General features: G+C 41.2%; 3 protein-coding genes across 11 annotated transcripts in view; all 3 read right to left on the minus strand.

Moving 5' to 3' along the window:
• Positions 1-8,076, minus strand: part of adam11 (ADAM metallopeptidase domain 11) — a 30,678-nt gene extending 22,602 nt beyond the window's left edge. For 6 of the 7 annotated variants that reach the window (XR_011685133.1, XR_011685131.1, XR_011685132.1 and 3 more), the window contains exons 1-4: positions 7,678-8,075; positions 7,266-7,417; positions 4,051-4,127; positions 3,455-3,521 (exon numbers count right to left, since the gene is read on the minus strand). Coding sequence is in view for 2 of the 7 variants with exons in the window: in XM_071463209.1 (XP_071319310.1) it covers positions 3,455-3,521; positions 4,051-4,127; positions 7,266-7,417; positions 7,678-7,735 (354 nt within the window). In the remaining 5 variants the exon portion in view is untranslated. Of the gene's footprint in view, positions 1-3,454; positions 3,522-4,050; positions 4,128-7,265; positions 7,418-7,677 lie in introns of all 7 variants that reach the window. The other variant, XR_011685134.1, reaches the window with a different exon arrangement.
• A 1,706-nt stretch (positions 8,077-9,782) lies between these two features.
• dbf4b (DBF4B-CDC7 kinase regulatory subunit) lies at positions 9,783-18,142 on the minus strand. 3 transcript variants are annotated; one of them, XM_071463206.1, is made up of 12 exons: positions 16,979-18,142; positions 16,217-16,399; positions 15,389-15,580; positions 14,942-14,992; positions 14,766-14,835; positions 14,442-14,503; positions 14,147-14,186; positions 13,976-14,021; positions 12,965-13,093; positions 12,613-12,751; positions 12,369-12,499; positions 9,783-12,256 (listed from the first exon to the last, which is right to left on the minus strand). In XM_071463206.1, the coding sequence occupies exons 2-12, from the start codon at positions 16,364-16,366 to the stop codon at positions 10,798-10,800; spliced, it is 2,469 nt and encodes an 822-aa protein (XP_071319307.1). In that variant the 5' UTR covers positions 16,367-16,399; positions 16,979-18,142; the 3' UTR covers positions 9,783-10,797. The 3 variants fall into 3 exon arrangements, with proteins under 3 accessions (XP_071319307.1, XP_071319309.1, XP_071319306.1); XM_071463208.1 differs by having other exon boundaries at positions 14,147-14,183; positions 16,217-16,420; XM_071463205.1 differs by having other exon boundaries at positions 9,784-12,256; positions 16,217-16,420.
• A 254-nt stretch (positions 18,143-18,396) lies between these two features.
• LOC139609014 (gap junction gamma-1 protein-like) lies at positions 18,397-26,564 on the minus strand. The gene is made up of 3 exons (XM_071463213.1): positions 26,231-26,564; positions 25,056-25,130; positions 18,397-20,938 (listed from the first exon to the last, which is right to left on the minus strand). Exon 3 carries the CDS (start codon positions 20,883-20,885, stop codon positions 19,515-19,517), a length of 1,371 nt encoding a protein of 456 aa, XP_071319314.1. The 5' UTR covers positions 20,886-20,938; positions 25,056-25,130; positions 26,231-26,564; the 3' UTR covers positions 18,397-19,514.
• Between the last annotated feature and the right edge of the window lie 515 nt (positions 26,565-27,079).

Raw genomic sequence — 27,079 nt, forward strand, 5'->3', positions numbered from 1 at the left:
ATTTTGACCAAGGTAACTGCTCTCTGGTGGACAAACTATTTAATAGAGACACTGTTTTTAAATTACTGTACTGTAAAACTGTACTGTAACAAAAGATCAATGATTTTCAAGTCCAAGTACAGGTTTAGCAAGGCGGTGAGAGAAGCTAAACGTCTGTACTCTGAGAAACTTCAGCTCCAGTTCTCAGCCAACGACTCTGCTTCTGTCTGGAAAGGGCTCAGACAGATCACTAACTACAAACCTAAACCCCCCCACTCCACTAACGACTTCCATCTGGCCAACGATCTGAATGAGTTCTACTGCCGCTTTGAAAGACAATGGGACAAGCCTGACACTAACCTCCACATCAGAGCCACATCAGAACCCCCCTCCTCCCCTACCAAAGGAACGTCTCTCTCTATCCTGGAGAGAGATGTCAACAGGCTTTTTAAGAAGCAGAACCCCCGCAAAGCAGCCGGTCCTGACTCCAGTCTCCAGTGTTCACAGACATCTTCAACACCTCACTGGAGACCTGCCACGTGCCAGCCTGCTTCAAATCCTCCACCATCATCCCTGTCCCCAAAAAACCAAGGCCCACAGGACTAAATGACTACAGACCCATTGCCCTGACCTCTGTGGTCATGAAATCATTTGAGCGCCTTGTCCTGTCCCATCTCAAATCCATCACTGACCCACTCCTGGACCCCCTGCAGTTCGCCTACAGAGCCAACAGGTCTGTAGATGACGCCGTCAACATGGCTCTCCACTTCATCCTCCAGCACCTGGACTCCTCAGGGACCTATGCCAGGATCCTGTTTGTGGACTTCAGCTCTGCCTTCAACACCATCATCCCGGCTCTGCTGCAGGACAAGCTCTCCCAGCTGAGTGTGCCTGACTCCACCTGCAGGTGGATCACCGACTTCCTGTCTGACAGGAGGCAGCACGTGAAGCTAGGAAAGCATGTGTCTGACTCCCAGACCATCAGCACTGGATCCCCACAAGGCTGCGTTCTTTCTCCTCTGCTCTTCTCCCTGTACACCAACACCTGCACCTCCAGCCATCAGTCTGTCAAGCTCCTGAAGTTTGCAGACGACACCACTCTCATTGGACTCATCTCTGATGGCGATGAATCTGCCTACAGGTGGGAGACTGACCGTCTGGTGACCTGGTGCAGGCAGAACAACCTAGAGCTAAACACTCTGAAGACAGTGGAAATGATAGTGGACTTCAGGAAGAGCCCAGCCCCACCCACCCCCATCTCCCTGTGTGACTCCCCCGTGGCTACCGTGGAGCATTTTCGCTTCTTGGGAACCACCATCACACAGGATCTCAAATGGGAGCTAAACATCAGCTCCCTCATCAAAAAAGCTCAGCAGAGGATGTATTTCCTGAGGCAATTGAAGAAGTTCAACCTGCCAAGGACTATGATGGTGAACTTCTACACCTCCATCATTGAGTCCATCCTCACCTCCTCCATCACCATCTGGTACGCTGCTGCCACGGAGAGGGACAATAACAGACTGCAGCGTATCATCCACTCTGCTGAGAAGGTGATTGGCTGCAATCTTCCGTCCCTCCAGGACCTGTACGCCTCAAGGACTCTGAGGCGTGCAGGGAAGATTGTAGCTGACTCCTCCCACCCTGGACACAAACTCTTTGAGTCACTCCCCTCTGGCAGGAGGCTGCGGTCCTTCAGGACCAAAACCTCTCGCCACAAAAATAGCTTCTTCCCATCTGCTATTAGCCTCATCAACAAGGCTAGAGAGCCCCACTGTTGCTGATCAATTGCACCAATCACCAGAAAAAATTCCTTGTATGTGAAAACATACTTGGCAATAAAACTGATTCTGATTCTGATTCTGATTCTGATTCTGATTTTTTTTTTGACAATAAGTCTAGTTTTACAAACATCGTACTAACTAATGGAGCTCTTTTTCTCAAAATGGCATCTTCCTGTAGAACACATATAATGACTTTTTTCTTAAATTATCTTTCTACATCTTTGATATTGTGATTATTGTTTTATATTATATTATATAGAGCTAATGAATAAATCTGTCCGTTACTTCCTCCTCCTCCTCCCTGCGAACAATACTCCATATTTTTTGTATGAAACAATGATGGTGCCAACATCACACATCTGTTTCCAAAGGTCAGGTCGGGGGGTGGTTGTAAGATCTGGATTAGTTGTTTCTGGAAATGGACATGATTTCTATTCTCCTCACGACAAAGTAGATCCACTCTGCTGCTGCTGCCGCTGCTGCTGACTGCTGGTTACCACGGCAACCATCTACTGATTGGTCAGGTGGTCTTTGGCAGAGGAAAGAGGGAGTGAAAGGGAAACAGAGAGGGATAGGGAGACAGAGACAGATAGAGGAAGGGACAGAGACGAAGATAAAGCAGAGGGTACAGACAGAAAGAGACCGTGTCCCAGATGGTGTTGAGTCAAGCTGTCTGCATTAACTGCCTGTGTCTCTGAGACTGTGTAAACACACAAGACTCAGAGCAGCATTGTAGAGCGGTTTGTACAAATTTATACTGCATGACAGAGAGGACGTTGTCAGCAATTCAATCATAAGTCCTTACACAACTGCGGCTAGAGCGTCATTTTTCTGAGATCGAGAATGAGGTGTGGATTTAATGAGTCGGAGAAACCAGAGTCTGCAGCGAAACACACAAGCTCACAGGCAGGAAATATCTTCATAGCTAGTCACACTTGCCTCTAGCGATTCAATTTTCAAAACAGTAATTCAACATTTGCCATTTTTATACATTTCTGCCTGAGGGTCAAGATAAACAAGTGGTACTGCTATTGGTTATTGATTCTTTTCAATTTCACTCAGTGAGGATAACAGCTTTGGAAACATGTCCCACCACACTCTGGACAAAAGAGCTATACTGTTTAAGGCGTTGGCACAAAATCAATTTCTATTAAGTTGACTGGGGATGGAAAATTAGCTTCCCTTTAATTCTGAAATGAGGATGCCAACATTTCATTGTAGGAAGTAATTGTAGTGTAATTTATTAAAGGAACAGTTCAACATTTTGGGAAACGCACTTCATTTGCTTGTCGAGAGTTAGATGAGAAGATTAATACCACTGTCATGGTAGATACAGCTGATTAGCATCGTTTAGCATAAATACTGGATACAGAGGGAAATGGAGAGCCTGGCTCTGTTTGAAGGTTCAAAATCTCACTAATTAACACTTTATATCTAATTTGTTTAATCCGCACAAAAATCAAAGTGCAAACCATCACTGCTCCAAGCCAAGACAATTTTTTCACAATTTGTTTTTGGACAGATTAAACAGACAAGAAACATTAGTTAATTAGTGAGCTTTAGATTTACCAGTAGGCAGCCATTTCCATGTTTCAAGTGTTTATGCTAAGCTAAGCTAACCAGCTGCTAGCTGTAGTGTTATTCAATTAACATTTTCTATGATGGTAAAACGGCTTCTATAAGATACGTCTTACCATACTCTGTGATGGCTGCCCATCCTCGTCATAGTGACGCTCCACATAGTCTGTGGACAGGAGATTGCTGGAGAAAAAGAGGAAGCAAAGAAGAATAATAATAATTACTCTAACATTCAGTTTCAACCTGAATTCAATACTCCCATAATGTTCGAAAAAGCAAGAGCGTCACACTGTGTGACTATTAAAGGCCATTATAGGTCATTATTGTGGACTGCTATTTAACAGAATAATATCAATCAGCATCAAACATTATGACTCTCGTCAGTCTAGATCAACAAAAGGCTGAATCATAAGTAAAAGTGAAATGTGTGAAGATTCATTTATTGTAAGTGCTAAGTAACAGGCAGTGAAAGGTGTTACATAAATGCAGTCCATTAGAGGAAAATATGTCGAGCAAGAAGAGGGAGATGTACGTTTAGAGTGTCGTTTAGCCCGCAGGCGGTCCGAATAATGCCAACGTACAGGACACACAGTAGGTGGGCAGCGGAGATAGATGAGGAAAGATGGATGCATGTGAGTACATTCACGCCGGTGACCGCTATAACCACTGACATGTTGTTTGCTGGGTCTGTGCCGTGGATGTGTTGACTTACTGGTTGAGTTCCAGGTCAAGGATGAAAGATGTGCCGAACGCCTCCACCAGGAAGCTGCTCTGGGCCAGATGGACCGGCTGAGGGAGAGATGGATGAAGGCAAAGTTGGGAGGAAGAGGCGTGAGACATAGAGGAGAAAACAGAAGGAGATATTGATAAAGTAGTCACTAAACTCTGAATTCAATCCTATTAATTATGTCTGTCTGTAGACATCCATTCATGGTCATTTACAGGAAAAGGGGACACTGAGTTGGGACGAGGGTGTTCACTTCACACTTAATCAATGTAATCCTTAAAAATCAATGACCTTACTTTAGTGTTGGCAGGTTTTGTTATGCTGTGCCCTAATTCCATACGACATGCTAACCACAGTATGCACAGTCTGTGCTATATACTTGTTAATAGTGCAAAATATATATATAATCTGTATTTTAAAAACGAGACTTAAGAGTTTTATACCAACAGGAAATGATACAATATTTGTGCCATCAAACTGCCACAACCAATTACACTAGACTTATCCTGCTTAAAATAAACATTTTCCCCTTTATTTTATCTATTCTATCCTCTTTATTTTATCTGAAAAAAAAAATCGTATATCGTAAATCATATGTTCTGTATCACTTATCAAGCTATCAAATAGAACAATTCTCAGAGTCTTTTTCCCAAATTTCACCTGACAGTTTTGGTATAGAAAACTTTAGTACCAACGCTAGATTTTAAAACAAACTTCTGTGTGTTCTGGCTGAACAACACACAGTGTGAAACGACTCACTTACTATAGGGCAAAACAAGAGACAGCACAATGTTTTTCAAAAAAATACAATTGTTCTGTTTTGTTTTCTATGGTGTCGATGGAGCCATTTCATCACCATCTTCAATTAGTTTTATTTCTTCCAGCTATGAGCAGCTTTCCCATTATCTTTTCATTGTGGCCAAGGGGGTCCATTAACAAAAAACTGTTTTTTTTATTGCACACTAACTGTTTTGAGTAGATGTTATTTTGTCATTTTTCCAGTATGAACACACTACATACTCAAAAGCTGCTTGGGTGCAGAATGCAGATGGAGTCAGGGCACTCCAATATTTCATGCTTTGAGGAAACTGTGAATAAAACCATGTGAAAAAATTGTGACAGAACATTATGATGAGAGAGTGGAGGAGGAAAGAAATTCAATGTTCAATATGGAATAAGTTAACAGGGTGATTAGAGAACAAAGCATCAAAGACTCAGATAATAAGGGACGTCCTCCTTCTGTGACCTCTCCCTGAACGCGACACAGCCTCATCCATCTTGGGGGCTTCTTGGATAAAACTCTACACTGGGGCTCATTGGCTCCACATAACCTTGCTCCAAGGTGAACCTCATCTACATTATAAGACAGAGCTCTGTGGTGGCTCCCATCAGGACTTACTGGCCGGCTGCAAGGCAGGTCTCATTAATATTAGCTCCACAAACCACTCAGTATCAATCTAAACCTCCATTTGATTGTTTTATTGTATTGTGTTTTTCATTTTAACATCAAATCCCAAATATTTCAATCCAGACAATACAATATCTCTACTAAAGAACATCAAACAGTCCACAGACAAAAATAGGATGACATTTTTTAAAATTATTAATTCATAAACTCTATTTACATGTAAACAACCTCTCAAGTACGAGCATTAGCTTGACTTTGGTGAGGTGTAAATATTATTCGGAGTCTAAATTCCGAAATAGATTAATCAAAACAAAATAGGCTAATTAACCAAAAATCTCAACCCCTGCTTGTTTTGAGAAAGAGCTTAATCTTAGTTCACATGAACACTTCCTGTCAAATGTCAAGCAAGTACCAGATATTGTGACACTCTTCATCTTTCTTCTGCTTTAGACCAGAAAGCGATCACAGGAAAAAAATTTAAGTTAACGTCATTATATCTCTCAGTTAAAAGAACCACTCTGAACTTCAAACATGCATTAATAGATATTTTTAGCCTGTTTTTATGGTCTTTTAAAGTTGAGCAAGTCAGCAACTAGTTACCTATGTACATGTAGGGGAGAGATGTACATGCAATATTCCCTCTTTTTGCAGAGTCAGGTAAAAATTCACTGTGGGTTTGTCACTACAAGCAGCACCTTACACATTACACCCAGTCATTTGATCCATTGTTGATACTAAATTACTGATCATAGCAGCTTTAAGTCTGGCCAAAATGAATGTCTGTTTAATGGGTTTACATGACAGCACTTTAGCAGCGCACACCTCTTGAACAACTCCTCCATTCTCAGGAAAGTCATGAGACAACACGCTGACCACAGAGGGCAGCCCAAGGTCAGACCTGTGTCATATCCACTGACCGACCCGCCGCTGACCGACTGACAGGCAGCGTTTATAGCGAAGGTAATGAGAGAGGACCGGTAGAGGTGTGAAATATAATCTAATGGGGTGGAGAGGAGCAGGCGGCAGAAGCAGGGGTGGGCTGAGTTTTTTTTCTGCCTTGCTCTGGCCCGGGTGAGCTGGGCATCATGACGAGGGGTGTCACAGGGTGGGGTAGGAGTGATAGACACATGAGCTCAGAAGAGAAGACAAACAGAGGTGAACCAGGACCTGACAGAGAGCAGGTGAAGGGTAGAAACAGTTGTAGAAACCAGCAGTTTAATGGTACTTGTTTGAATACGTACAACAATGTTTTTCTCTGTTTTCCTTTTTATGTATTTCTACTTATTATATAACTTCTTTCCTCCACTGTAGATATTCCTTTTTTTTATTTTGAGGTTATAGAGCGGGTGTTGCAAAAATAGGAGCATGCTGCACAGTGTGTGACATACAGCATATTTTGATATGTGGGTATACTATACATAGCTGTGCACACATAGTACATATGTTTGACCGATGTCGCTAAAGTAATAAAAACTTCATCTTTAAAAAGATTTGAGGGCCAAAATAAACAATCTAAGAAAATTACAACTTAAATAGAAGTTGGATTAAATCTCTGCATCATCTCATTTTGTTTGGAGGAACCAACCATTCTTCACAGGGTGAATGAATCTACTCTCTGAGAAGTATTCTTGCAGACAGTCCTTCTCTCTCAGGAACCATGAACGCAGCCCATTTACTGTGGAGACCTTGGTCATAATTTGATCTCAGGGACTGATAATACATGTGTGCTCAGCTCTGGTGGTTTGGAGGATGCATGGATGTTAAGTCGATCACAGGTGCTGGCAACACTCACCTGAGCTCCGGCTGAGTAGTTTTTGACCCGGGTGTCCAGGCGGCTGTGGAGCAGCTCCTCCCGGGAGTGGATCTGTTGCAGGAGCCGCTTGGGCTGAACGACCTCCTCTGCAGGCAGCAGCCTCCCTTCAAGACTCACCCATTCCCTCAGACCTGCAGAGGACAGAGGAGGTGTTTCAGTGCACAGGAAGGTGGAGGTGTGTGGACCCCGACCTGATGTTAAATGTCTCATTTCTGCGGTTTCTGCAGCTGATCGTGAGCAGCTTGTTGACACCGATGCAACAATTACACGGTCCTAGTTATCAGACGGCGCCGCTGACCGGCAGGAAACGTACCATTTCTCCGTTTTGTCACTGACTGTCTGTGACAAACTAAATCTTTGAGGGTAAAAGCAAAGCGCCGGAGCCTCTTACCTGTCACGGCGCACCGCGCACACACTGCAGCGAACAGCAGGCATCTCACAGCGAGCATGGTGCTCACATAGTCCCGGTGATTTCCCCCGGAGCGGCGGCGTTAAATGGACCGACAGGAGCCGTGAGCGGAGCTGCGGCGGGACTGTTGTTGACAGTGAAGACGAGCACAGCGGCGGGGGTCCGTCAAGCGCGGCGCCCGCATCTCTCACCTCCTTAAGCGGGTTAAAAGCACCCTGACGAGGCTCCTCCGCTCGGCTCCGGCTGCACGGTGTGTGTCGGTGCTGCCGAGCTCCGCAGCTCGCTCTCTCTCTCTCTCTCTCTCTCTCTCTCTCTCAAACACACACACACATAAACACACCAGACTTTCGGCCTAACGTTGTCAACCCCGCTTGAAAGCAATGAGGGGCCCACCCACCCTCTCTGATGAGGTCTGAAGGGTCCAAAACTACTGGTCCCGATGGTGACACCTGATTTAATGAACAACTAAAATGTCTCTCTGCCTTTTTTTTTTCTTTTAAAAATAACTTAAAAGTAGGTTTTATAATATTTGTTGAGTTAATTAGAATTTTTCAAACAACCTTGATCAACAATGTCTTTATATTTCATTATACCCAGATGTTTTTGTGCAACTTTGCAAGTGAAGGCTTCAGCAGTACAGCAGACATGGATGTGCATGTCAGTGAACTGCAGCCGAACCACTCAGACTCAGTCCTGTTTAACCTGGGGTTTGGACTCCAAATAGGTTTCCCAGGATGATATTTCAAGGGTCTATAAGGAAAATATATTTATGTTACACTATTTTCAGTTTATCTTTCAAGTCTGAGAAGCAAGAACTTACTAGACGCAGTGGAGATCACTGTAAAGTTATAGCCTGTGATGACAGGCCACAGACATTGCCTAGTGTTAAGGGTTCACAAGCTCAAAGGCTGGTATCCGCTGCTATAGATTAACCTTGCAGTGGCATTTGGTTATTCAGAAATGGCTGCATTGACTGGTGCTTTTATATGTAGCGCTTTTCAGTATTGCTGCTCATTCACCCATTCACACACCAGCAGTCCATCAGGAACAATTTGGGATTCATCATCTTGCCCAAAGGAGGAACTGCCCTGTGATTAGTGGACAGCACATTCTACCTACTCTGCCACATCTGGCCATATTTAAATTCCTATCTCCAATTCTTAATCACAGAATTAAATAAATATCTTCTGCAAAGGTTTTGCATCATCAAGTCAAGAGTGAATGTTCACTCAAGAATGAGCCTTCAATCCCAACATGGATGAAAATGAAAAAAAACAAACAAAACAAACAAACAGCTTAGAGGAATGGAAAGTTTACGTGACAAATGGACAACTCCATCTGTTGAGGAAGACTCCACTACACGACTGAAAGCTTCAGCTATTGAATGGACCCTGCGGCCCATTTGTTTAAACTCCTTTCATATATACGGTGCTCACAGAGAGCTGTTAAAACTAACAGGATAAATTAAAGTGATGGCTTTCTGACCTCATCACATGTTTTAGTCTTAAATATATTCCATTTAAATATTTAACTGACTCTTCTGAACAAACATCACTGCTGACTACAATCAATCAACACAAGCCGTCTCAGACAGCAACCCTTCACACAAAATCCTATCAAATAGGAGTCTGTGGACACATGTGCCAAGTACTTTGAACAGAGTATTTGGGATTTTAAACTTTGTATCTCACTTGAACTTGAATCCTCAGCTCCCTGTTGGAATTACACCCTCACAAGACACAATTCCCCAAATTCCTTTCCACTTCCCATCAAAGACTTGCAGTACACAACAACCAAAACAGTCTGGTAAAAAGTTAAAGGGTGGGATTGTTCTCCCTTCTTCAGTGACAAGCAGCTGTGGGCCACTCATACAAAGGATCCCTGTATTCCACCACATCTAGAAAATTAAGGCTTATGCAACAGGGCACAGAGATTAGATATCAAATATTGTTTGTGTCAGCTGGAAGCTGGGCCGATGAGCCGAACAGGACACATCGACCCACCGTTGCCCTTGCTCCATCCTTGCCTCCCTATTTGGTTCTCCTTTACGTGAAAATCAGTGTCAGCATTTATTAAGAAAACAGGAAAAATTACATTCAATATACCCCCACAGTTCCCAACTTCACTTTACCCAAGAACATCTTTCTCTGAAGCAAGTCACAGGAAATGTTTATGGTTAAAAACATTTATTTAAAAACTGTACAATATTTTACTTCACATTTTCCGAAAAGAGCTGCTCATCTTCCACATACTGAAATCATGTGGTTTCTCTTTGCTTGTTGCATTCTGCACCAATTTTAAATGTCTTGTGTAATACATTCAGGAGGAAGTGTGATTTCTATGCAACATGGGATTTTGAGTTTTTTTCTGCTATAGTGAGCTATGGTGAGGACCTTTCATTTCAAAAACTGACAAGTGAAGATAATAAACCTTCCTGTAGCTTCAGTGCACTGCTGTGAAGCACTCGTCTCTCCTTGACAAAGCCAGTCCTTTGGCCCACCTTCGAAAGGCAGGAAAAGCTGTTTGACATTAATCAGATGATTTGTCTCACAGGTTGTGCGAGTCCTCCACTCCACTCGCGCCTTGCCTGCATGACCATCAACGCCAGTGAAATCGGGATCTGATCCAGACGCAGCACTTACAGTAATTGAGTAATGCCCCCTTCAGAAAAGCCTCATTAAATTCTCAGTACCACCATGTGTTCCCGGACATAGCTGCTGCTGAAAGACCACAGTCAGCACAACATACAGAATATTGCCTGGGTTCTGTGCACAAGGAGAATTAGGGGTTGAGGGTAAAAATGATAATGGATGCTCTTTAAATTCATGGGAAGATGAAGCTTCCACTATGCATCTACTACAACAAAAAATAAAAAATATGCATGTTTAAAAACATTTGAGCATTACATTTTAGTTCACACTAAGTTTTAAATATTTATTCAATGTACAGTTCAGTGGCTTATTTTGAAGAGCTTACGTGCTGCCCGTTGTTTCTTGAGGTGGGATAGGAAGCAGCAAAGTCGAAGACTTACTACTCCAGGTGCTTTATGAATCTTCCAGTCGTGGTTCTTTAAGTTCTTTAAAATGATATAGAAAATAATCATCAGTGCTGAACCTCAACAATCTGTACCACAGTCCTGGAAAACACAGCGGGGTCCATTTCCTCCCCACATAGTGACGCAGCTGGCGTCGATGGCTGAAGGACAGTGTGCAGACGTGACTCATAGCTGGTATCGTGCATCCAGGTGCACGGCCTGTGGAGGAGTTCCTTGTCGAGCTCACAGTTCTGCTCAGTGGGCGACTGAGGTGTAGCTGAGGTTGGGCCCAGCCTTGACAGCAGGTGACAGTCCCAGTCAGAGTCTGATGATGATGGAGTGGCTAAGTCCGGTATCAGGGCCGACTCGATGCACACTGAAGTAGAGTGGGATAGTGAACGCTGAGAGCCTTGGCTGGAAAATGCAGTTTGTGATTTATCTTTGGGGAAGTGAAGTGGAGGATCAAAAGTCTTTACTTTTGACACAGCTACTACAGAGGTGCTACCATTACCCAATATGTCCATTTGACTTGGCGCTGAAGTGAAATTCTGTACAGTGGGACCACAGAATGTGGTAAAAGCCTCTGGGTGAGGACTGCACTGTACTATGTGACAAGAGGCCTTGTCAAATAACGAACAGCCTTCAGACTTTGCCGTAATGTCACTTTCTGGTTTTGCAGATGTATGCCCTTGTTCACTCCATCTACAACTGTCGCCAAATTTCACTGTAATCCTCCTCCTTTTGCTGTGGCTACATTCAGGGCTGGCTGATCGACAGCGTTTTTTGCAGTTTGGTGCTGTAGCTGATTGTCGAGGCAGGGATCGGGATCGACGAGAAACCAGTTTATCACACTCTGCACCACTGCTAGAGCATATGATCTCACTAAACAGTAAAAGATCGTCTTGGTTTGATCCCTTCACTTCTTCTGCTTTTGTTACAGCCACAGACGGAAGACGTGGGATGAGGATGGTGAGTGTGTCAGCTGAGACAGACTCAGACAAAGTCTCTGCAGTGTCCATTTCACAATTGACTCCTTCCACAGCTTCCTCTGTAACGTATGGTTGAGGACTGAGGACAGGCGGGTCAGAGTATGGGCTGTGCAGGATGTAGGAGGAGTAAGGGAGTTGTGGGCTGAGGGCTGGAGGCAGAGAGTAAGGGTCAGGGGATGGACATGGGGTCCCAGGGCAGGGGAACAGCTGCTGGCTGGCTGAGGTGTGGGCTTGTGGTTCAACATCCAGTACAGGCATGGCTGGGCTTGAAGCACGAGGGTGGATCTCAGGGAACTGACACTCTGTAGGAGCGAAAGACTGGATGTCAGCAGGTGGAGTGGCTGGACATGGGATGGGAAACTGAACTCCTGCTGATGGGCTGGCAGGGCCAAAGAAAGGATGAGCCCTAACAGGGCTGGAGATGTGAGTATTGAATGTTGAATCTTGTCTGCGCAGGGCCTGAACAGCAGACTCAGTCTCGGCATCAGTGAGAGGTTCCAGTTCACAGACGTCCTGAATGGTCAAAGGAGTTGGTGGTCTAGGAGGAAGATATCAAAAATCCTCAATTTAAGCACAGAAAAACCAATGTGTTCCGGTGACAAAGAAAACTGCACAAGATTGGGACATTGCTAGCTAACAATCAGACTCACCTGTTTGTTTCTTCCGATTGTTGAGATGGACAGGGGTTGAATCCTGGAAGCATTTCAGCCACAAGTTGATCCACCACACTGTAGTTGGTGGGATCCAACACAAACATACGGTGCTGATCAGACTGTAAGTGCTGCAAGGACCAACAAAGACCCCATCAAAGACTATGCCACAGATGTATACAATTACAGCAACAAAAAAAAAATCTGTCCAGCAACAAGAAGACATTTTTCAAATTATTTCCACCTCATCCAGATTAGTGAAGGGTTGATGACAGCATTCACAATATGATGTGTCCTTTTTGCGTGGCCGCCACGGTGAAGGGTTACAGTTGAGTGGGGTTTGGGATTTGTCCTGGGTGCTGCTTTCAACTTTTTTCTTCTCCCTAATCAACAAAAATATAAACAATTAAGATAAATCCTTCATTAGACTTTTTTATAGCATTAAACAAACTTTCTAAATGGATTTAAGTTTAAAAACAAACAAACAAACAAACAAACAAACACCCCAAAAAACTGTGAAGACCAGGCAGAAAATAAACTTGAATTGCTTGAAACTTTAATCACTCAAACAGTGATCCAAAAACAGTTGAACTAACCTTGTTTTAGTTTCTCCTTGCTCTGTCTGTTTTTCAAACAGGGGAGGAGGAGATTCAAAGGGACTAAATCGGCCCAAGTAGCACAGAGATGGGAAGGTCATAGACTGCATAAGCAAGGGCTTGTATTTCCTGGTTAGATAATGAAAATGACAGAATTTTATGCACAAAATATAAATTAAATAATGTTTTACGACAAAAAAGAAAATTAAAAATCTACAATGCAATGACACTGCACATCTGCATGCAGGCAGAATATTATGACTGATTATCATCATCATTATCATAATCTCGCAATGAAAATATTTCAGACTACTCTGCAAAAATGAATATGAGATTACACAACTGAGATCAACACCAGCTGGGCTAATATTCAGCTGCTTCAGATGTCATGGGTTCAGTTTCCACTTCAATAGACTATACATTAGCCAGAGCACTTCAATTAACTGAAATGAGAGGGCAAATGAAAAGAACTGTTAACACACAGAGATCCCCAGCAGGAACAGGCAGTGGAGCTTGCAAAGCCTCATCGAATAGAAATCGAATCTGCTTGAGCACTGGGCTCCTGGGGAGCGGCCTCACTGGGGGGCATGTCACATTACACGATGGGACTCCTTAACAGTTTCAATTAAGAAAATCATCCGGGCTGAAATGCAAACCCCCAGAACTAGCACCCAATGCGGTAGGAAGGGCAGAAACACAGAGACAGGTCACTGCTGCATATTATTGTTACACTGTCATGATGCTTCTATTGCGAAAAACAAACCTGATACTAAACAACCATTATATGAACCCAAGCAGGCCTAAAACGTAATTTTGAATTCTGTATTGATTGACAATGACCAAAAACAGACAATGAAAGAAGACAATTAGGCTGTCTTTGCATTGGAAGGGGAGGTCAAAGAAAATTTTGAGGGGTTTCTCTCCCAGAAGTGTACTGTTACACTTGCATTCAAGTTCTCCTCCTGTGCTAGAGAGAAAATAAACTGCACTGAATGGGGGGATGAAACTCACCTGCTCATGTCTTCAATTTTAAGATATGGAGACCTTAAAGCTGCAGCTGTGGAACAAGAGAAATAAAGAGGAACAGAAAATGCAATAAAATTAGCCTCAACACTTTGACCAACAGGAAAAAAAGTATTTTTGAGAAATAAACACATTAGCAGCACAAAAACATTAACCAACCTTTGACAACATGAGTACCTTGTTGCTTGGTGTAAGTCTTCTGCATTGAAAAAGAAATCATCAACATTATATAACAGCAATTTCAAAAGTTCTTACATTATTTCTTCATTATGCCAAACAAAGTCCATTACATTTTAATGGAAGCATATTTCCTGAATCTAAAAATCTAGAAAATACCTTTTCAGGACATCTTGCTTTTAACCAATCCATTCAAAAAACAAACAAACAAAAAAAACTGCTTGATTTTGTGACATAAAACTACTATATGTGGATGTTTGGTGAAATTAAATCTTACCTCTGGCCTCTTATATTTCACGCTGAAGCTGTCAGTCAGTTGTTTCAGATATAAAAGCACATCTGATCCTTCATTAAGGAACAATACAAAATCTTCAAACAGTGTGATTAAGAACGTGACACTTTCATGATAGTTCACAGCAGACTTCATAAACTTGTGTTAGTAAGAACAGAAAATAAGCACTCATATGGTGCCATCTACTGTGAAAGGATCTTCATAGCACTACAGATGTGAGTACATCCAAAGCAGACACAGTTAGTAGTTTGCATCAAATTATTTGATCCTTTTAATATAGAATTGCTCTGTGGTAGGACAAAAGGATACCATCCACATATAAAATCTTCACTCCCCACGATTGAGCATTGGCCAAAACACTGCTACCCTGCAGTCGTTCCTAAAACACAGATGCATCAGAATCAAGTCAAGATAACAAACAGTGTCACTCTTCAGTATAATATCTCGTGCTACAGGATAAACATGGTCTGGCTGCACTGACTTACATTGTTGCGAATGGCTTTTTCAAGCAGGGCCTTCCCCCGGCTGCCACAGGCCTGTAGACACAATTACAGTATAGATATAAACTATATTTCACTCTAAATTATATTTTATAGTAATGTCCACTGTGATATAAAAGTCAGAATTTTTAAACAATATTTGTTTTTAAATGCAACTTTCTCATATGAACTTATATACAGTATAAATTTTAACACTATTCACAAGATATTTGTTTGTATCAGGGCACCAAATAATATCTAAGTATTAACATTTTGATCCTACAGCCAGAAATGTATACAGTAAATATAGAAATAGATATTTCACCCACACAAACATATACTGAAACAGTTCCAGCTGATTCATGATCTCAAAATATTAACTATGAAAAGAATTACAGATGATATAAATTCATTTAGAAAGGTTTTAGATACATAATAATTGATGTTCAGTACCACTGGTCTAGGAGTTTCTGGTCGCCGTTTTTCACTGCTGAGGACACTCTCCCGCCGCTTAATAGGATGTTGGGCGTCTTCACTTGTCCCCTTTGCCCCTCCTTTGGTTACTACACATCTCTCTTCCTTCAGACCATCTTGGCTTCCAGTCACAACAAAGTTTACATCCTTGTGCAGGAAACTCTCGACTCTCTTCAGCAACAAAAACAACCAAAAAAAAAAAGATCTACTCATCACTTGCTGCTGAGAGACATCTTTCATAGTCAGGAAATTAACTTGGGTTTCAGTAGGTGTAAGACTGACGAAGAAACTAGTGTCAGTTGGGGTGCTGTCAGTTTGGCCATACTCCAGTGCACTGTCTACTGAAATACAATTTAGTAGAGCAGGTAAAACACAGTAAATAACATTAGCTCAGTCAACCCCTAATTTTCAATCAGTGTTATATTACATATGCCTTGTGGTTCCAGAGTTTTGATAACTAAAAAGAGACAACAACAAAGCAATGATATTGTAGTGCCTTATTCTGGCATACAGTCAAAAAGCTACACTGTCACATTCTAGCTACTACATCTCCCCAAAAACAGACCCAAACTACCACATTTTTATGGCACTGATCTGACAAGTGTTTTTTTTTTTTTTGCCTCTGAATTTCCATCCAACAAAGTGACGCAGACAAATGGTGGTGTAGCCAAATCCTATCACATCTTCTATTTAAAATGCCACTGGCTAGAACCTGATAATAAACCTTGTACATAAACAACAACCAAGGTTCGCAGCATCTGTAAAAATCATAGGAGGTTCAGGTAAACCATCTCCACACAAGCTTACCCCCCCGAGAAGAGATATGGCCTCCAGAAGCAGGGCTGTTGGGCGTTTCTTCACATTGTCCAGGTAAAAGGTCTTCCCCTCCAGCTTCTTCTCCCCAGGACACAGTTTGCCCAGAAGGCCTCGCTCCTCTGCATACTGCTGCTTGTGCATGGTCCTGGGGCAGTAAAGGAGCCCGCAGCTTTACTGTAAAACACCAGGATCCGACTTAAAAGACAGAACAAAACACGTGTTAATGAAATTCGTACAAACGATGTAAACACTGTAACTTAAAAAAAAAAAATCTAATATAGATCTTCTTTGAGTGGGTGCTGTACTCATCATTTCTAATATCTTTGCTTTGTCTAAAATTCTTTGGGTAACTTAATACACGGCCACCAAAGTGAAACAAAAGTATATCAGCCCATAAAAACAGTTAAATGACACCTTCTCAAAGGCAAAACTGATATGATGGTTCGGTCTAAACACTTGCGACAATTTTGATAGCTTGCATGGAAAAGTTCTGCAGGACATACAGCGTTAGTTTACTATCAAACTACGACAACAGTACAGGCATTAACATTAACCTGGAAACCTTGCCACTTAGCTAACAAACTTAGCTCTAGTTAGCATAGCCTGCTAGCTGACCTTTGCTAGCTTAGCTTTCCTCTAAATAGACAACGCCAGGGCGAGAAATAAAAACGTTTAGCAAGTTTGCAATGAGCATTAATCCCCTGGTAAACTGTTTTCCACATCTTCAGGGGGGGAAAGGAAAGAAAGACTTACCTTTTGTAACTATGTTACAGAGCTGCGATGAAATATATATATTAACTCCTGAATTCACCAGTCACAGGAGAAGCAACCGCCGCTTTTTTAAAAACACTGGCGGAGACGTCAACGTGAGTTAGCGTCACATCCGGTAACACGCTGCGTTGAGGTGTTTCTGACATCAGACCCCCGAGTGGCTTCCAGCATCTGTGCTTCTTTAGTCAGTATAGTAAATGTTTTGTGATTATTAAATTATAATATTTTACGATGTAGCAATAGAGTGAAACTAAATAGAAATTGAGTCTGATTATTAGTCTGCCTCATGCACAAGTCATCCTCATACTTCTCCCTTAAAGTCCATTTCAAACGATCTACTATAATAATAGGTTTTACATGAGGTTGTGACAGTACCTTAAACGCAGCATGAAGGCAACCCTAGTCACTGAGCAGATTTGCGACTTCATTAATAAAACACTAATGAAGTCGCAAATCTTTTCAATGAAAGTAATAATTCCAACGGTAAAAATGTGGCTTTTATCCAATACATACATTCACACACAAAGACTAAACGTTCACCAAGAAGCGTTCGCTGAAGGTTCATGGGGGAACGTTCGCTAAACGGTTGCCGCGGAACGTTCCCCGAACGTTCACTGAAGGTTCGCGGGGGGACGTTCGGGGAACGTTCTCTGAAGGTTCGTGGGGGAACGTTCCGCGAACGTTCACTGAAGGTTCGAGGGGGAACGTTCGCCGCGGAACGTTCCGCAATCTACCGGGCGGGGACGACCGCTGCTTCTTTAATACTTTCATATATTTCTCAGACCACACACGTGCGTCACCGGGTTACTCAGCCTTACTTTTTTGTAATAATAGGTTTTACATACGGTTGTGACAGGACCGTAAACGCGGCATAAAGGCAGCCCTAGTCACGTAGCAGCTTTGCTACATGGTTAATGATTTGTTCTGGCCTGAATCTTTTCAATGAAAGTAATAATTCCAACAATAAAATATGTGGCTTTTATTCTATACATTAATTCATAAACACAAAGACTGAATGTTCGCTGATCGTTCGCCGCAGAACAAAAAAATATAAAAATAAAATAAATATAAAAGTGTATTATTGGGCTTAAAAAATAACCAATTATGACCAGCATGGATAATTTAAAAAAATCTGTGATTGAAAACATGCTTTGTCAGCTGAGGCTTCACTAAAGAGCAAATTTATATTTTTCCCTCCCTGCCCAGCAGAGGGTAGTGTGCCTGTAGCTACAGTCATCCCAGTGCAGACATGCACTGTCACCTCGAATCTTTGTACTTTTCTGGGTTAACATGAACTAAATATATTTATTATTGGTTAACATGACATAACATGATGCAAACTTAAATTAATATTATGTTTTACAGTCTGTCATGACACCAAAATTGTAAAAAGTAAGATGGCAAGACAAATACAAAAATTCTTTATTCAAAACATGCATTTTTTTTTTGTTTTTTTGTAAAAAACCTTCATGGTATTTGACTTTGAAAATCTGAAAATAAAAGTATGCATCAATGACAGGGAATTCTTCATATTAGGTCTAGAACAAAAAACAACAACAGGGCAGACTCACAAACCAATGCACTAATGGACTAAAACCTTCATAGTATAAATTTAAAACAAACATCACATATATCAAAAATTGTAACAGGTTGACAACAAGACACTGACAACAGTCTTAACAATCTATCAAAGTGTTAAAGAGAGCTTCTTTTCTCTCTCCAAAAAAAAATAACACAAATTGCCAACTGAAAATATACTCTTCCATTTTTTTTCAGTCCACATCCAACCTGGTTTGGTGAAAATAAAATTTTGCATATTCACTGTTAACCCCTGGATGGTAATGAAACTAGTCACATAGACAGAAGGACTTAGCTTCTGTTTCAGTCAAAAAAGTGATGCAGAGTCAATATGAAGCAGCTGTTTGACTGCTTAAATAAGGCACATTAGGTTATGACATGGGAACCTCTGTACATCCACAGTGAATCAAAGACAGCAATAACATACTCAAGCAAAAGACATTTAACATTTTGAGTTGTAATACTGAATACTGAAACTAAACGCGTTGTAAAGCACAAGCTGAGGCCATGAATATTTTGTGTTATCCCAGAAGTGGAGTGCTTTCTTTTAGACCAACTATATATTTGAATTGTGAAAATGAAAATATTTCTATACTAATAAAAACACACACTTTTGCATACTTGTGTATACTATCATAAAAAAAATTGCATTAGAGACAATATATTTAATATATTTAATATATCCACATTAAAAGTGCTATTTATTATCAGGAGGGATGTTTAAGTAAAAAAAAAAAAACTGTGACAAATGTTTTGTTTTTAGTGGACAGAGCTGTCAGTGGGCTGGTACAAGGTGGTTCTTGGCACTAATTTTCAATTACTATTTCAAGTGCATGAATATAATTGAAAATAATGTACAGTGGCTGCCCTGTCCTTTTTTATATGACTGTAAAGAGGAGGTTTCATATTGTTTGACGATTAAAGTCTTACAGTCTGTACTTCAGATCCACTCAGAGCCCTTTATCACTCCATATTTGCTGCTGCTACTGGTGCTGCTGCTGCCTCTGTCTGCATCTGCTTTGCTGGAGGCGTGTTTGTAGGCCTGCCGTTGTTTACGTTCACGGTGAGGCTTGCTGTGGTTGTTACTGTGGCTCTGAAGCTGGCTGTAGGCCTGATTGTCCGCCCCCAGCATTTTCTGAGGCTGACGGATGTCCTTCTGAGCACCTCTGGGGGCATCTCCCATACCCAGGTTGTCATCATTATTGGTGTACTGTTGACGCTCCTCGTGGGCAATGTTCACATGGTTCTGTCGACATGCCATCTTAGCATTAGCGAGATCAGTAACGGGCAGTGGTTTGTCATGGTTCCCTGTAGATACCAGAAGAGGCTTGATGGCGATGTTGTACCCTGGTGGAGCTGATGGTGTATTCCAAGAATAAGGGTAGCTGCTGTAATCCTCTCCTCTCAGTCGTGCCTCTTTAAGAGCCTCTTGTCCCTGTGTCAGTCCGTACAACTCATCATCAGGGAGCTGCACCCGGCGGGAGCGTACGATCTCACAGATGGTACCGATGCCCAAGTGAAGCATCTCCCATATATTGAGTGCCAGACAGAGCACGGAGACTGCATACATGATGAGGAGAAAGATGGTTTTCTCGGTGGGTCGTGACACAAAGCAGTCCACACTATGAGGGCAGGGCAGGTCTGAACACACATAGGTGGGAGGTACTGCAAATCCATACAGGGCGTACTGTCCACACAAGAAAGCCACCTCCAGTGAGGAGCGGGCCAAGAGCTGAAGCACATAAATGCGCATCAGTCCATCTTCTTTGATACGCTGGCGCCCATCATGCCGTGCCTTGACCTTTGCCTGCCCATCACCACTGCCTCCTTTTGCTGCTCCACCACCGTCGCTCTCCACCTCAGCCATTTCATAGATCATTGGATCTTCCTCTTGGTCATCCTCAGCCTCTTCAACACCTCTATGCTGCTTTCTGGCAGCAAGATAGTGCTTCTTGTGTTTCCTCTGTGAAAATCCACTCACCCCCCCGGTATCTTCCCGCTCCTCTGCACGAGCAATCTTGTTGACAGCGTAGCCCAGGTACATGAGTGAAGGTGTGGCCACCAGAATGATTTGGAAGACCCAAAATCGGACGTGCGAGAGCGGAGCGAAGGCGTCGTAGCAGACGTTCTCACAGCCCGGCTGACCTGTGTTGCAGACAAACTTGCTCTGCTCATCGTAGTAGATGGACTCTCCTCCTACGGCTGTCAGCACAATGCGGAACACAATGAGGACGGTGAGCCAGATTTTGCCCACAAATGTGGAGTGGTTGTGGATTTCTTCCAGCAGACGAGTCAGGAAACTCCAACTCATGGTAGTGGCATGGAAACTACAGCGAGAGGCAACATACACCTCCTGTTACTCACCTGTGGAGAGAGCAGAAATGGTTTACCTTCTTTACCTGTGTCCACATTTACACACATACTTTATTTATACCTACTTATAGTAAAATATTCTACCATTTAAAGACATGCACAATATCGGCCCAGAAGTAAGTAGACCAGTTCAGTTCAGTTTACAGACACGTCTTCCTTCCCAGAGTCTGATGTGTGGAGAGAAAAATCATTATTTATGAATCTGTCTTTTTGTGTCTGTCTCTCAGTTCATCTCTTCCCACATACACAGAATAAACACACCAGTTTTCATTATACAAATAAAGTGACCACCCGTTCTTCATCTGTATTCACTAACTTTTTTTTCAGCCCCCTGTGTTAGCAATGAAAGGTTTGGGCACTTAGCTCTTCTGCCAGATGTAAAAGGCACACTTACAAACCACAAAACATAATTCACTGTGGCACTGATTTAAACCACAACACAGACAAGTACTTTGTCTTTCCTATACATGGTTATCAAACATTGTGTATTTCTCCACAATAACAACACGTTTATCCTCGATTCTTTTAATAGCTGTCCCCTTGAGCTCATGTGTAAACATAACCTTGGCAATAGTACACAAAGGGAAAAGTAATGATGACGATGGAATGTCTAACCATAATTGCTATTGTTAACTGAATGTCCCCGAGTTTTTTATTATACATTAGATCATTACTACATCTGACTATCCAGATGTTTCGACACTATGGGCATTTTCTCATCTCATGCCATTCTTAGTATAATTGACATCATGCACTGATTGAATCGATCGACTCATTGTTCGAACCATTCATTCATTCACTTCTTATTTCATTTCACTAAGTTACACTGATCATATACCGGTATCCCTGTTTTCATAACACTACATTAGCAGACTATAAGTGGCAATCAGATTCAAATGCCTATTTACCTTCATATAATTTGGTTTCATATGTGAAGCGGTGATTAAAATTAACGGACGGTACAATTTGACAAAAACAAAGACTAGCATCAGTCTTAAATAGCTACCCGGCTAGATGCTAGCACAGTTCTGTGAACCATAATTAGCTAGAGAAGTAGGTCTGGAGATGCTCTGGGGCAGCAGCACACTAAATGGCTGGTTAAGTAGTTATATAGAGCTAGCAGAAGCAGCAGACATAATAGAGGAAGTGCGAAGGATGAAAACACCCTGTATGAATGAAACTGGTGCAGGAAGTACACCTTCCTTGAATTCAGCAGTTGATATCATAATGCACCTGTTATCCATCAACCATTGGCATCAAAGGCTGAGGCAAACAAAAATAGGTGATAAAGCAACAGGCCCAAAATTGTCCTGAGTCACCGTATGAAGTCAATTATGTTTTCATACTGTTTGGATAAATATGGAAACTGCTTGTCTAATGTCTAGGGCCTAAATCACAAATCTATCTTTTAGTCCGCTTGCAGTTTTGGTCCTAAAGAGACCAAATTAGGCCATAGTTAATGAACCGTGTAAGAAAATCGCTCAACATTTGCTGAATCCTGCTATTTGAATATGAGGCTTTACTGCTTTTCTCTGCTTTATATCACTGTAGATTAAATACATTTTTTGTACTGTTGGTCAGACAGTACAAGACTTTTAAATATGTTCTGTTGGACACTTCACTTTTTATGACAACAATTAATTGAGTAATCCAAAAAATAACTTGCAAACTGACCCATAATGAAAATAAGTGACCAACAGCCTGACCAACAACCCTAATAATGTTCTCTTTGGTAATTACTTGTAACTGAAAAACTACTACACATTACATTGTAATGCCATGCATGCAATATATTATTTATTTATTCACTTTATATCCAAACACTTCTATCAATGCCACGCAACTGAACATTTTTTCTCACTGCCACTTTCCTCCTAAAAGCCACGTTGACACACTGTGACAATGAGTTGGTGAGACATTTTATCTGGATTTTATCGAAATCCAAAATACACTATAATGACAGCAGGTCCAGCTGCTGCTAACACAAGAGTTAGCAATGTTCCTCATGTCTCACTCTGTAAAGAAAAACAAAAAATTCCAGACCATCTCATTAAGAGTCACGTGCCCTCTAAACCTGCACATCTGGCCATGTTGTGTAACGTACTATTTGGAGACCTGGTAGCACAGCTATCACCACCCAAACACAAGCCTAGCGGATGGCAAGAAACTGGGAACACTCCTTCTTTTAGCTCATTAGCAAAGCCTTTCACAGTTTACTGCACAACAAGAGCGTAGAGCAAATTTAATTGCCTACCACTGACTCATGCATTTTTGGTCATAATAATCCTGTGTATACTGTGCACTGTTACCTTCAGAATAACATATAGAAAACACAAATTTAGGTCAATTGGCCATCTTGAGTGAAAGGAATAACTGACTCATTACTAAAATAGTCTGGTCAGGAGCCTGCAGGACAAGGTACAGCAGGTATTAGAGCTTTGTCCACATTTTCAATAAATATTAATGCACCTTGTGGAGTTTTTACAACTAGTCACACAGATCATTCCTGTTGGTCATGATAGCATTTTACTCACCAACCAAGTTATTACAGCAGATTTGGAGTCTGCTGTCCACAAAGGCCTAAAATCTGTGGTAAGTGGACCAGAAAATAAACTCCACAGATACTGTAAGTTTGCATAAAACTGCTCAGTCTAAAAATGCACCAACACCTCCACAGTCAAGGTTGCTAGCAGTGCCACATTGCGTGCCTGAAGTTGGTACAGTGCACTTTCTCCAGATGTCTTCCAGCCCCAGACAAACGGCCTCCAGTTTCCTACAGTGCCAGTAAAATAACTATTTGAGGAGTGTAAGTTAAAAGAGAAACCACCCTTGTACATGCCTATGTAAGAGGGTTTCAAGCTGTGAATATGAGGGGTTGTGGTTTCCTTCAAAAGCACTTTAGGTGATGCTCAACCCAAAAACTATCTTGTGAGAATGAAACACTTACTAACTATTAACTTGAAAGATGACTTTAAAGCCTTTTAAGTATTTTTGGGGACTATTTTCTTCTTGATTAGATACAGACCACACAACAGAATGCTGAGGGGGAAAAAGGGAAGAGGAGGGAATGACACGCAACAAAGGTCCTTAGCCAGATTCGAATCAGATAAGCTACAACCACATGGTCAGCCTCTTAAATGCAACAAACACCTGCCATATCATACAGACACAGGTACAATAGCTTTGAAGTGCTGATCCAGCAATGCACATTAGCCTACAATGATGTGGATTAAGATGGGCTAACATTTCAAATGAGCAATACTAAGGATTAAAAGAACAATAACAGTAGCAAGCAGAATAAATCTGTGGCTGCAAGTCGAACACAGAGGCAAAAAAAAAATCACCATTACCAAATTTCATATGTCTTGGCCAACTTCCCGGAATAAAATAATGATATGCCTTAAAGAAAAGCTACAAAAAGTAATTACCCAAACTTTTGATTCAGTATTTTTCATCACAAGTCTTTAAGACATGGAGCCTGCGGGGTATTCAGGGTCACTTTGTGAGCCATCCACTCAAAATCTGTAGTTGTCAAACCACACACAGATGATGTAGTATGTACAACATAATTTGATCTTGACACACGCCTCTAGCAAAGAGAGCTACTTTGTCTGCCTGCATAAAGTCAATACAAGTACACTATGACTGGAAAACCATTAACTATCCAACTACACAGCTGGGAACTACCAGTATTACCGCAGGATCAACTGGAGAACTACTGCCTTGTACAAGTAAACCTCAGTAGTAATTATTTTTCCCAGAAAAATTTTGTTGCATTATTTTACTAGGGAAGTACAAACAATCAACTTACTACTTTGTGCCTCCTCTGTAAAATTAGCCTTAAATTTCAGCATATCTTTGAGTTGATTTCAAGTATGACAGATTTCAGGATTCTAACATTTATCTTGACCAAGTGATAATAATAACAAGTAGTAAAATCTATTTCTGTTTGAATGTAAGACATGTCACAGCAACACTGGCCTTGCTCGCCCTCTTTCTCCTTCTTCTCAACTGCTTCAACTAATCACAATTTAAAAAAACATAATTGAAACACTCTTAGTGTCTTTGCAGCACCGACTCTAAAGAGTTAAGTCATCGTTCTTGTTACCCCCTTTTTGTTGTATCCTTCTTATCCTCCTTTTTTTCCCGGTGAGAATTTGGAGAGATTTCAAAACCCATGTACCTGCAAAGCAAACACAAAAAACAGATATTTGATTAAATTCTTCAGTTTTTTAAATTCCTCATAGCTGACAATATACTTGTCAATTGACAGTTAAATTTAGCTTTCAAATAGCACATGTACTTAAATGTATTTGTTCATGTTTTAACTCATGAAGCGTTCACTTTATGACTCTACTTTGCCAGTTTAAGCCTTAAATTCTTCTTTTTTTTTTTTTTTTTTTGTTCCAGAGGGAACCATAACCTTGATGTTATCTGTGCTGTACATTAAATGTTTTGTGCTGTACTTAATAAATTCAGTTCAAAGAAAGATAAATAAATAATTCAAACCAATATATGTACTGCTTATGTTCATAAAGATCACATAGGTGCTGCAATGTATAGTCAATTCGCTAATCAGAAAATTGAATGTTGGCAATTTTTATAATAGATTTAGATCATTTAAGTAATTAATTCTTCAAAATGAGTAAAACACTCTGGTTCCTCTTTTGCAAATGTGAAAATGAGCTACTTTTCTCTGTTTAATATCATCATTAACTTAGTGAATATCTGTGGGTTTCTGACTGTTGGTCAGTCAAAAACCTTTGAGATGGGCTCCAAGAATTTGAGATGGCTTATTTCACTTTTTTTCCTGACATGTCATAAAGTGAACAATTAATTAAAAGTGATAAATTGAAATTGTTTTACACCTAGATCCCCTGGACACTTTAAACTACAACTGGAGCATTAAGCTAACGTTAACATAACAAAGGAAAGACTTGAAAAGTTTTAACCTTGATGAAATTGATCTGTAATGCCTGGTACTACCTATCTTTTTTTATTTATTTTTTTAATCAAGCCCATATGTCAGGTAACAATAACTTAAAAAGCTTGTAAAACATAACTTACACAGTTGTTGGAGGTAACTTAAGGTAACAAAACCGTTTGTTATGTATAATTAGCTAACTCAGCTAACCTAGCATGAAGTCAAAATTCACCCTAACCGACCTGGAAAAACACTAATCCAGGGGTATTTACATCAGGCATTTTCTTTACAGCCTTCTAGCAATTTTTCTTCAATAATATTTCCTTAAGTAACAGGGGGACCGACATTTATTTTCTTACCTCACCACAGCAGCATCCTCTCAGCTTCAGAGGCACATTTGCAGTCGCAAATCAGAGCTGGGCTGACGTTAGGACCCCACCAATCACCCGGCAAAATACGGTACTGTTGTGCATAGGAAAGAAAATCTTCATCGCCGAATTACAGTGAAAAAAGTGCAAAATTCTCCTACACTCTTAAAATATCCCCAAAGTTTCAGCTGAGTGGATTTCTTCCTAGTTAAAGTGTTAAATTTAGTTTTAACCGTGGAGACTGGAATGGAAGGAGAGAGAGAGAGAGAGAGAGAGAGAGCTTGATTGTATGAGCAGAAGAGGACAAACTGTCTGGTGCAGGGCAAGGAGGAGTTTGTGTGTGTGTGTGTGTGTGTGTGTGTGTGTGTGAGGGAGAGAGAGAGAAAGTAAAGCATCATATGGCAGTTTTCCTTATTGAGACTGTTATAAAATAAGTCCTGGTTTAACCTCCTTTCCTGCATCATGCAAATGAACAACTGTCTTCACATACTTGTATCCGATTCATTTAAATCATGTATGTATCATGTTTTGTTTTGTTTTTTTTCCTTCTTTTTGGCTTATGGTCATGAGGTTGAGGTACAGGCAAACTATGACCTGTGTCACCGTTTATACCCGTAGCTGAATGCCAAAGAAGTTTTAGTCATGTTTGGAAATACCAGTTTTACTACTACGTAAAACACTGCACAGCCACAGTTGCACTGTTGTTCTGTAGACACATATTTTCTGAAGTTATTAGCTGTCATCTTGATCGTTGTCTTTCATCATGGAGATGTAGAAGATTATCCAGTGACGAATGAAAACTGTCGTTCACACAGATTAAATGGCAGATTTGTGCACTCC

This window comes from Trachinotus anak, unplaced genomic scaffold (genome assembly GCF_046630095.1).
Source record: "Trachinotus anak isolate AG129_WGS33_773 ecotype Australia unplaced genomic scaffold, CSIRO_AGI_Tana_v1 ptg000025l, whole genome shotgun sequence".
NCBI classification, from domain to species: domain Eukaryota; kingdom Metazoa; phylum Chordata; class Actinopteri; order Carangiformes; family Carangidae; genus Trachinotus; species Trachinotus anak.